At 41.2% G+C, this 11,922-nt stretch overlaps 1 protein-coding gene across 1 annotated transcript; it reads left to right on the top strand.

Annotated features, from left to right (window-relative positions):
- Window positions 1–248: 248 nt before the first annotated feature.
- Window positions 249–11,286, top strand: LOC110488060 (lipid scramblase CLPTM1L). The gene is made up of 16 exons (XM_021560040.3): window positions 249–889; window positions 1,010–1,104; window positions 1,368–1,557; window positions 2,021–2,178; window positions 3,210–3,406; window positions 3,630–3,724; window positions 4,089–4,173; window positions 4,780–4,883; window positions 5,513–5,578; window positions 5,687–5,737; window positions 5,865–5,947; window positions 7,890–7,924; window positions 8,084–8,139; window positions 8,248–8,292; window positions 8,543–8,658; window positions 8,814–11,286. The coding sequence occupies exons 1-16, from the start codon at window positions 725–727 to the stop codon at window positions 8,902–8,904; spliced, it is 1,632 nt and encodes a 543-aa protein (XP_021415715.3). The 5' UTR covers window positions 249–724; the 3' UTR covers window positions 8,905–11,286.
- Window positions 11,287–11,922: the final 636 nt, after the last annotated feature.

The raw sequence follows: 11,922 nt of genomic DNA, 5'->3' as shown, positions 1-11,922 counted from the left end.
GCATTTGTATTTTTGTTCAGTATACATATATTTTATTTATTCAAGTGTAGAGGTTTGTGTTTATTGTTTTCGGCATATTTTCATTTGTTTGTATAATACATGAAAAATACACAAATTATGCTCCTTCTGTTTATTTTGACCTGGCACTGACAGTAAAACGTTTACTTTGAAATACTGAAATTATAATGAAGAGCGGGCTGCACCGCATGGAGCGTGGGTGACATCTTCTGGCCAAGATATTTTCAGTTGGTATGCAAATTGTCAGATTTGCGCAGCCGCAGTTTGATACTCCCTTCATCGTCTAACCAGGAAATACATCACGGAAGTAGCTAGCTGACACTACGCTTTTAGCTAAAATAGACATGATATTGCGATTTCGAGAGACAAACTGATGAGCAGAATTCGGGGATTTTAAATTTCACGAAATATTTACTCAGATACATTGCATTTGATAGGTTAAAGAGATGAGGAGACGTACACTGTGATAAACGATAGCTAGCCATGGTTAGCCTAGGACCTGCCGACAGCTGTGACCACAATGCCCAGTCCACAAGCTACGTTAACGTTTCAGTATGAGAAATCCATCAACTGACGTTAATCTTCTTTAGCTAAATTCTCTTTCGGCTTCGCGTTAGTTCTCGCTCCTTGGTTTAGAGGAGGATAGCGTCGCTACAGTATCTGCCTTGCACATTTCATATTTGAAGGACTATACTCAATCGGCAGCATGTTTCAGAAGACCTCTTTCACGACGCTCATAGTCGGGGTGTTCGTTGTGTATGTTTTGCACACTTGCTGGGTGATGTATGGCATCGTTTACACCAAGCCTTGTGAGAACCCCAAATTCGAAAACTGCCTCAAACCTTATTTGTCAGGAAAAACACGACTGCAGGTTGGTATGCATCAATGCAAGCTAGCTAGATGGAATGCAAACTTAGTGCCATCCGTTTTTGCAACTGCTAAGTGTGTGAACATTTGCTGTGTTGTCGTTTTTTTTCCCTCCCATTCTCAGCTGAGTATCTACACTGCTTTACGACCCAATGCTGAGGGTGGACACACCCTCATTCACAAGGAGGAGGACTTTGATGTGGAGTCCAAGTTTGAAAGGTGCAACTTTTCTTACAGTGACAGGATATGGCTGTATATATGGCAGTTGTAGTAAGCAGGATGATCACCTATGGAAACTTTGGTAGACACAGTGATCTCTGGGTAGTTGCAGGACGACTTGGACTTCATATACGCACGCAAGTAATCCAAAACGGCTGCCCAAATTCATAGTAAATTATTAACGTTGAACAAACAGAAAATAGAGACTATTTTAACCTGCAGAGTTGTACCTCTCCCTGCTATATTTATCCTTTTTCCTAAAGGATAGTGAATGTGTCTCTCCCAAAGAAGACCCGCAAGAATGGGACGTTGTATGCCATGGTGTTTGTGCACCAGGCAGGCATGTCTCCGTGGCAGGACCCTAGACAGGTGCACCTGGTGACTCAGCTCACCACCTACATGATACCCAAACCACTGGAGGTCAGCCTGATCTCAGGGGAGGAAGCACCGAAGGTCAGACTACTATTACACCACACAACGGCTGCGTTCCCTAAATCGTGCACTATAGGCTCTGGTCAAAAGTAGGTCACTCTAAGGAAATAGGTTGCTATTTGGGATGCAGACAGAATGTACAAGAGCCATGGAAAAGCTCCAACGCAAGTTACCCGTAGGTGTCTGTTGAAAGGTCTTTATTGTTAGGGTATGTCCATGCACACAGACAGTGGCTTGCCTTGTAATCAACCATCCTGAAGGGTCCCTTTTGTAGCATTTTATTTTTTCATGTTTGTCTACATAACAGTCTGGTGCATTTTAATATCTTTCACATTGGAATGCGTTTCTGTGGGGTACGTCTTTCAAGCTGTCGTGCTGAGTTTATTGTTTTTAGCATTGCCCTTTTCTGCGTTTCTCATTAGTGTTGTTTTGTTTTTCCTTTGTCTTTTTCTCTGATCTGTTGTTGTTATTGTGCCCAGTGCAGCCAGAGCAGCTGAAACGGAAGACTACTACTGGAGGTGACTCTGCAGTGGACCGGCCAGTGTCTCACTGGCGCTCCCGTCTCACACTCAATGTGGTGTCAGAAGACTTTGTCTTCGACAGGGACTTCCTGCCCAGTGACGTGCACCGCTACTTGAAAGTGTAAGTACACACTTAGCACTAACTATACAAGCTAGCTAGCCCTTGATCATGACTCTCCGTTCCATTACATTAGACATAAAAGTCATTGGACAAAGGTGTCTCTAGGGGAGGGGGTTTAAGATCCCTGACGCTCGTTCTGAACATCAACATGCATCACTTGCGGTACAGTTTAGGATGCTTAAGGACCTTATCTTTCATATCGGCGAGAAATCATAATAAAAATAAAAAGGTTAAATTGCTACACACGTTGATAGGGTTAGTGTTTCCACGTGGCCATATCATATCTCCATGATACTGCTCTTGTTTATGGAAAATAGACGGCGACCGAACACCTGTGCTAATTAGCTATCTAGCATGCTCCCAACACCTGTGTGTCAGCGTGACTCTGGAAGTGTAGTTTCGACAGATGGAGCTGAATGGTTCTGTGCAAAACTGCTACAGTTAGTGTGCCTTTTTTTATTTGAAGGATTCTTTCTCGCTGATGATTTGAAAAGCCGTATCGCAAGTGATTATTATTGACGCTTCTAAATTTAAAACACAGCATGGGGATTGTAGTTCATGAGACAGTCGTGGTTGAAGCTAATGGCTGAGAACTGTAGGGAGAAGGCAGAATGCCGCCTACAGTTTGAGAGAACTCGATACAATCCAGAATGGAAATTCATCATACACTCACAAATAGACACCTGGCACTAATATACAATACAAAAATGTCAACTTTAAGTTCCAAAGCCTTTATAATAAACTAGGTGGTTCCAGCCCTGAATGCTGATTGGCTGACAGCCGTGGTATATGAGACTGTATACCACGGGTATGACAAAACATTTATTTTTACTGCTCTATTTACTTTAGTAACAAGTTTATAATAGCAATAAGGCACCTCGGGTGTTTGTGGTAAATGGCCGATATATCACAGCTGTGCGTTGTGCAGAAGAACCGCCCTTAGCCGTGGTATATTGGCCATATACCACACCCCCGTGCCTTATTGCTTAATTCATTGATGGATTTTCCTTGATTGTTTTACTGTATTCAAGATTTCAAAATGGAAAAAAGATGGTGTACCTCCCACTGCTGTTTGTGGATGAGCTGAGCAACCGAGTGAAGGACTTGATGGAGATCAACAGCACCAGCATTGAACTGCCTCTCACTATCTCCTATGACACCATCTCCCTCGGGAAACTCCGCTTCTGGATTCACATGCAAGATGCCGTCTACTCCCTGCAACAATTCGGTGAGTAGTACGATGGAAATATAATTATATGGGGGACATTTTCATGCAAAGTTCAAGAACTACAATAAACCTCACAACACCTTTTTTGCACAATTGGTTAGAGCCTGTAAGTAAGCATTTCACTGTAAGGTCTCCTGTTGTATTCGGTGCACGTGACAAATAAACTTTGATTTGATTTGAATCTCACAGTGAGATTGAATTGGTTTGTTTGTTGTGATTTCAGGCTTCACTGAGAAAGACGCGGATGAAATCAAGGGCATATTCGTGGACACCAACCTGTACCTCTTAGCCCTTACCTTCTTCGTAGCTGCCTTTCATGTAAGACCAAAGTCTACCAGTGTCACTTCATGGATGATTCTGACTCACAGGCCTAAATCAGGGGAGGACAACTTTGATGGGGGTGGGGGCCACAAAAAATCTGAGATCATCATGCGGGTTTGCCGGCCCTATCATTTTGGGGGCCCTAAGCAAAATATTGTTGCCCCAAGAGAAAAACTTGTGCAACTACATTTCGAAATTGCACCGTGTCTACTGTATTCTAATTCTCAACAGGAAGTTGAGACCATAACTGATTTCCTAAAAAAATGTAAAGTTTTTTTATAATACAAAAGGGCAGTTTCCCGTCCCTGGCCTAAAGGATTCCTGTGTCACGTTGAATTTTAAAAGCATATGTCCTTTGCAGCTCCTCTTTGATTTCCTGGCCTTCAAAAATGACATCAGCTTCTGGAAGCAGAAGAAAAGCATGGTGGGGATGTCCAGCAAAGCAGGTGGGTCGATTTCTCAGTAGCATGCTGTTAGGCAGGGTTGGAGTCAATTCCAATTTGAAGTTAATCAATTCAGGAAGTGATTCGAATTTAGAAGTAAAACATTGAAACACTTTTGAAATAAATAGCGTCTCCTTTTCAGTTTATTGATAAATTATTGAAAATAAATGCTATTATTTTTCTATTATTTATTTGGAATTTCAGTTCACTTCTTGAATTGACTGACTTCAACTCGAATTGAGCCCAACCATGGCTGTTTTGGATGGATAGTCTTATCTCTCTGTGTGCTCTGGTTTGTCATCCAGAATTTCACTGTTAGATACCTGTAGTTCTATTGGTGGATGTGTCTAAATTCAGATGTTTTGGTTACAATCAGTTATAGGACCAAACACATCATATGGAACATCAGTACACTGACAGCTACATTTCTGTTTAAAGCTATAATTCAAATGGTCACTAATATGAACGTGTATTTCTCTCTCACAACGTTGTGACTATTCAGTGGAATTGAATATTTCATATGTGCCTTTGTATGTGGGATGATATGTAATTCTATATAACCAATTGTGGACTATTCTTAGACCTGTTTATGTTGTGGTCCTTTTCCAGTACTGTGGAGGTGTTTCAGCACCATTGTGATTTTCATGTACCTGTTTGATGAGCAGACAAGCCTGCTGGTCCTCATTCCTGCTGGAATTGGCTCCCTGATCGAGGTACGTCTCCACACATGCTGTCAGTGACTGTGTCCCAATTGGCACCCTATTCCCTATGTAGTTCCCCACTGCTTTTAACCAGGGCTATGTCCCAAATAACTCTCCTTCCTCCCAAAGTGTGCACTTGTTCACTATTTTACTTATTTGGAAGGAAATGACAAGTATAAGAAATATGGTGGAAACTCCGCTAGCAGATGCCTCCATCAATCCAATGCTTTTAGATTTGTGGGAAGTAGTGAACGAGTACACACTTAAGGAGATACTGTATTATTGGATTGCACCTCAGGGCTCTGGTCAAGTTGTCTGCTACACAGGGAATAGGGTGCCATTTTTGACACAGACAGTGTTTCCTTATAGTTACTGCTGTTCATGTTAGTATAATATCTGACCTATTGGATTTTTCCAGGCATTGACCTTTCTCAGATTGAGTAGATTAGATTTTTCTGTTTTCTGCACATAGTGCACTATTCAGTGATTATCTATGTTTTCCTGCTTTGTAGGTTTGGTAATCCCCTCATTCTATGTCCTGGTTTCTCTAATCCGCTATGTTTAGATCCTTGTAGATTTTTACACTGTGTCCGCCCATGACTAGTAAATCACTCCTGACTGGTTTATCTGTCCCTCTACAGGTGTGGAAGGTGAAGAAAGCTTTTAAGATACAGATTATCTGGAAGGGTGTAAGACCAACGTTCATAGTAAGTCTGGTTTGTTTGTAAAGATAGGTTTTTCGGAGTTGATTTGCTTACGATTCCATTTGTTCTATGTTAGTTCTACATGCATATCAAGTGTTTGTCTCCCCACAGTTTGGGAAATCTGACGAATCAGAGAGAAGGACTGAAGAGTATGATACTCTGGTGAGACTTGTCCATTTAAAAAAAACACCAAACAGAATATTTGTTCCTTTCTCCTTAATTTGTATACAGTAGTATTGTCATGAATTGCATCAATTTGATTTTGTTTACAATGTTCTTCTCTTCCCAGGCAATGAAGTACCTCTCGTATTTACTCTACCCAATGTGTATTGGAGGAGCTGTTTATGCCTTAGTTTTTTTGAGATACAAAAGGTAGGCTATAACTTTATTGTGTGGATATTAACAGTTGGATCTACCACAGCAGGGATCATCAACTAGATTCAGTCGCAGGCCGATTTTTTTAAATTTAGTATTTTTTGAGAGGCTGGTCAAATTGAACCACCCGCAGGCCAGTTGGGGAACCCTGTATTAGAATGATGGGCAACTGTAGTACTTTTCTGGGGGAGGGGGGATTATTATTTTGGGGGGAAAAACAACCCCAGGCTACACTAATACAACATCTGATACCTGATAGAAAGTATGTAGACATTTTAATGGACCCCTTGACTTTTTCCACATTTTGTTATGTTACAGCCTTATTCTAAAAATTGATGAAAAAAAACAACATTTAATCCATCTACACACACTACTCCATAATGACAAAGCAAAAACAGGTTTGTAGAAATTTTTGGAAATGTATTAAGAATATAAAACTATCACATTTTACATAAGTATTCAGACCCTTTACTCAGTACTTTGTTGAAACACCTTTGGCAGCGATTACAGCCTCAAGTCTTTTTGGGTATGACCCTACAAGCTTGGCACACCTGTATTTGGTGAGTTTCTCCCATTCTTCTCTGCAGAGCCCCTCAAACTCGTGTCAGGTTGAGTGGGGAGTGTCACTATAAAGCTATTTTCAGGTCTCTCCAGAGATGTTCAAGTCCGGGCTCTGGCTTGGCCACTCAAGGACATTCAGAGACTTGTCCCGAAGCCACTCCTGCATTGTCTTGGCTGTGTGCTTGGGATCTTTGTCCTGTTGGAAGGTGAACCTTCACCCCAGTCTGAGGTCCTGAGCGCTCTGGATCAGATTTTCATCAAGGATCTCCCCATACTTTGCTCCATTCATCTTTCCCTCGATCCTGACTAGTCTCGCACGTCCTGCCGCTGAAAACCATCACCACAGCATAATGATGCTGCCACCACCATACTTCACCGTAGGGATGGTGCCAGGTTTCCTGCAGACGTGACACTTGGCATTCAGGCCAAATAATTAAATCTTGGTTTCATCAGACCAGAGAATGTTGTTTCTCATTGTCTGAGAGTCTTTAGGTGCCTTTTGGCGAACTCCAAGCGGGCTGTCATGTGCCTTTTACTGAGGAGTGGCTTCATTCTGGCTTGGTTGGTGGAGTGTTGCAGAGATGGTTGTCCTTCTGGAAGGTTCTCCCATCTCCACAGAGGAACAGTGGAGTGACCATCGGGTTCTTGGTCACCTCCCTGACCAAGGCCCTTCTCCCCTGATTGGTCAGTTTGGCCGGGCGGCCAGCTCTAGGAAGAGTCTTGGTGGTTTCAAACTTTTTCCATTTAAGAATGATGGAGGCCATTGTGTTCTTGGGGACCTTCAATGCTGCAGACATTTTTTGGTGCCCTTCCCCAGATCAATTCCTTCGACCTCATGGTTTGGTTTTTGCTCTGACATGCACTATCAACTGTGGGACCTTATATAGACAGGTGTGTGCCTTTCCAAATCATGTCTAATCGATAGAATTTACCACAGGTGGACTCCAATCAAGTTGTAGACGCATCTTAAGGATGATAAATGGAAACAGGATGCACCTGAGCTCAATGTTGAGTCTCATAGCAAATGGTCTGAATACTTATGTAAATAAGGTATTTCTGTTTTTGTCTTTGAATACATTTGCAAAGATTTCTAAAACCCTGTTTTCGCTTTGTCTTTGTGGGGTATTTTAGAATAAGGCTGTAACATAACAAAATGTGGAAAATGGGAAGGTGTCTGAATACATTCCAAATGCACTGTATTTTGAAAAAAGTGCCCTTTTTATGGCCTCCAATTGATTTTGACAAATCGGTCCAGAAAAATAATCTGTGCGGGCCTGTGTTGCATTTCCAAATCCTAATGTGAGCCTCTAAATGTTGGTCTACTACACGGTGTGTGTTTGAATGTGTAATAATGTCTCCTCTGCTTTCTGTTTGACAGTTGGTACTCTTGGATCATCAACAGTTTAGTGAATGGTAAGGTCATTGATCTTATCCTGAGGCCAGCATGATTTGCTTTAATTAACTTTTTCCACTGGGGTTTCCATACATAAAAATGTATACACGCAATATTATTATATTACTTTTGAAAGCTAGATTTACTTTATCGACTTTGATGGTGTCTTTTTTTGACAGGAGTGTACGCTTTTGGATTCCTCTTCATGCTACCTCAACTCTTTGTTAACTACAAGGTCAGTTCCATTATACTAAGTACTAGTGCACATGTCTTGTGTTATATTATTCATGAGGCTAATGGCCAGATGCTGGTGTCCATATCGATTATTCTCTTGTTTCAACAGTTTAAGTCTGTGGCACATCTACCCTGGAAAGCATTCATGTATAAAGTGAGTGGATAATATAGTGTATTTATTTGAGAATTTTTCTGGTTTTACACTAAATGTTAGATGTCTCGGGAAATAGTTTAATCATTAAAGGACAATTATAGTATGTTTACCGGTATGTGTAGTAATTGTTGCAATGAAGCATACATAAATCTATCAGACAAAGACATCATAATAAGTGGATGACAATGAAACTGAAGGATGTTGATGATGGAAGTTTATATTTATTACATCTCATCTTGACCATTCCCAGGCGTTCAACACCTTCATCGATGACATATTTGCCTTCATCATCACGATGCCCACCTCCCACCGGCTAGCCTGCTTCAGGGATGATGTGGTCTTCCTCGTCTACTTGTACCAGAGATGGTAAGGCACACACACACTGCAGTTTCTCTAAATTGACTGTTTCAGTTTGTCAAATTATTCATTTGTAACACTACCTCCAATGACGAACAGAATATCCTCAGATTGACTGTCAATTTGTTTACAACAATCTTTTCCCACTCCTTTTCTCTCCTAAGGCTGTATCCTGTTGATAAGACCAGAATGAATGAATATGGACTGTCTTACGACGAGGAAGAGAAACCCAAAGGGAAAGCTCATGAAGACTAAATCTATAGTTGATTGCACACACGCTGGTCCTGAGAGCCATGTGTAGAATATGGACCTAGACATCGTTGTGCTGGGATGGGGTACAATGCCAATAAAACGCAAGTTAAACGTGTTATTTGTTACAAGGGGGATTTTCCTAGTAGGGAAGGTTCGGCTATCCTTACTGCCCTCCTAGCCCCTCACTTCCAGGTAGTCACATCCTTGCCGGTCACCACCCACCCAACCTTAAACAGGACCAACCCAGACCATTGAATACTTGAGTGGGCTTTCTTAAGCAATGCGATGAATAGCACCACACTGGTTGAATTAGCCACAGCTTCCACCAGTTGGACCAACCCATGATTGATGTGTACAGTGCCTTGCGAAAGTATTCGGCCCCCTTGAACTTTGCGACCTTTTGCCACATTTCAGGCTTCAAACATAAAGATATAAAACTGTATTTTTTTGTGAAGAATCAACAACAAGTGGGACACAATCATGAAGTGGAACGACATTTATTGGATATTTCAAACTTTTTTAACAAATCAAAAACTGAAAAATTGGGCGTGCAAAATTATTCAGCCCCTTTACTTTCAGTGCAGCAAACTCCAGAAGTTCAGTGAGGATCTCTGAATGATCCAATGTTGACCTAAATGACTAATGATGATAAATACAATCCACCTGTGTGTAATCAAGTCTCCGTATAAATGCACCTGCACTGTGATAGTCTCAGAGGTCCGTCAAAAGCGCAGAGAGCATCATGAAGAACAAGGAACACACCAGGCAGGTCCGAGATACTGTTGTGAAGAAGTTTAAAGCCGGATTTGGATACAAAAAGATTTCCCAAGCTTTAAACATCCCAAGGAGCACTGTGCAAGCGATAATATTGAAATGGAAGGAGTATCAGACCACTGCAAATCTACCAAGACCTGGCCGTCCCTCTAAACTTTCAGCTCATACAAGGAGAAGACTGATCAGAGATGCAGCCAAGAGGCCCATGATCACTCTGGAAGAACTGCAGAGATCTACAGCTGAGGTGGGAGACTCTGTCCATAGGACAACAATCAGTCGTATATTGCACAAATCTGGCCTTTATGGAAGAGTGGCAAGAAGAAAGCCATTTCTTAAAGATATCCATAAAAAGTGTCTTTTAAAGTTTGCCACAAGCCACCTGGGAGACACACCAAACATGTGGAAGAAGGTGCTCTGGTCAGATGAAACCAAAATTGAACTTTTTGGCAACAATGCAAAACGTTATGTTTGGCGTAAAAGCAACACAGCTCATCACTCTGAACACACCATCCCCACTGTCAAACATGGTGGTGGCAGCATCATGGTTTGGGCCTGCTTTTCTTCAGCAGGGACAGGGAAGATGGTTAAAATTGATGGGAAGATGGATGGAGCCAAATACAGGACCATTCTGGAAGAAAACCTGATGGAGTCTGCAAAAGACCTGAGACTGGGACGGAGATTTGTCTTCCAACAAGACAATGATCCAAAACATAAAGCAAAATCTACAATGGAATGGTTCAAAAATAAACATATCCAGGTGTTAGAATGGCCAAGTCAAAGTCCAGACCTGAATCCAATTGAGAATCTGTGGAAAGAACTGAAAACTGCTGTTCACAAATGCTCTCCATCCAACCTCACTGAGCTCGAGCTGTTTTGCAAGGAGGATTGGGAAAAAATTTCAGTCTCTCGATGTGCAAAACTGATAGACATACCCCAAGCGACTTACAGCTGTAATCGCAGCAAAAGGTGGCGCTACAAAGTATTAACTTAAATGGGCTGAATAATTTTGCACGCCCAATTTTTCAGTTTTTCATTTGTTAAAAAAGTTTGAAATATCCAATAAATGTCGTTCCACTTCATGATTGTGTCCCACTTGTTGTTGATTCTTCACAAAAAAATACAGTTTTATATCTTTATGTTTGAAGCCTGAAATGTGGCAAAAGGTCGCAAAGTTCAAGGGGGCCGAATACTTTCGCAAGGCACTGTAACATGATTGGTGAATGTATGTTTGTCTATGGGATAGGACCAACTCAGTCCCCCTCCAGCCTCCACCCCTGCCTGCCTGCACATGTTTGTCCCATCCAACATAAAAACACCTTGAACCCTACCTGGCGTTTCATGTTGTCGTCATCAGGATACACACTGACTGATGTCAACACACTGACAAATGTCAACAGTCCGTTTTGTACGCTTGGTCAAAGCGTCCAGAATTCTAAGCTGTTTGATCATTCAGAAGATCTCTGCTTTTATGTTTGTATTTGACCTTGTAAAGTATTAGAACAGGAAGACCATGAGATGATGGTGCCAAATATGGGAAACATTGATGTGCTTTTGAATGCGAAAATGTGTGATGTTAAATTTTGTTAACTGTTATTAAAGCATTTGATAATGTTTGATTGTATGGTGGAGTTTTTTAAATTTACAACACATCACTCTAACAAAACAACGAAACACACCACATGTAAACATGACACATTGTTCTCTCTCATTGTCTAAATCATTTTAAGTAAAAAAAGATGCATTTCTATACTTTTCTATTCATATCACAATGTTGTCCTAACCCAAAATCTAAATAACAAAGTTCCACATATAGGAGTAACACATTTTTTTTTTTAAATAGGTACTTAATATTATGAATGTTGGAGTCATGATAAATAAATAAAATTAACTGGGCAAGTCAGTAAGAACAAATTCTTATTTTACAGTGACAGCCTACCTTGGCCAAGCCCTCCCCTAACCCGGACGACGCTGGGACAATTGTGCGACTCCCGATCACTGACGGTTGTGATACAGCCCAGGATTGAACCAGGGGCTGTAGTAACGCCTCTAGCACTGAGATGCAGTGTCTTAGAATGCTGCGGCACTCAGGAGCCTATTAAAATTGCCATTAATTTCTCATTATGTACATGATTTGTGTGAATTACACTATTGATTGGTATAATGATTGTGTATCAATACACATGAATGGTATTAATTACATATAAATAACATACACAACTTGTGAAACCTTTTAGAACACCTCATTCA

The sequence above is a fragment of the Oncorhynchus mykiss genome, chromosome 30 (genome assembly GCF_057628025.1).
Source record: "Oncorhynchus mykiss isolate SJ-2025 chromosome 30, ASM5762802v1, whole genome shotgun sequence".
NCBI classification, from domain to species: domain Eukaryota; kingdom Metazoa; phylum Chordata; class Actinopteri; order Salmoniformes; family Salmonidae; genus Oncorhynchus; species Oncorhynchus mykiss.
Note: the sequence above shows the minus strand (reverse complement) of the source record. Positions and strands in the feature narration are given on the sequence as shown.

What these genes read in the sequence shown, in the direction of transcription:
- LOC110488060 (XM_021560040.3), top strand. Translation starts at nt 725, where the DNA reads ATGTTTCAGAAGACCTCTTTCACGACGCTCATAGTCGGGGTGTTCGTT. An exon ending in CAGGAAAAACACGACTGCAG is followed by an intron (nt 890 to 1,009) that starts GTTGGTATGCAT and finishes TCCCATTCTCAG; the next exon opens with CTGAGTATCTACACTGCTTT. An exon ending in CTGAAGAGTATGATACTCTG is followed by an intron (nt 5,738 to 5,864) that starts GTGAGACTTGTC and finishes TTCTCTTCCCAG; the next exon opens with GCAATGAAGTACCTCTCGTA.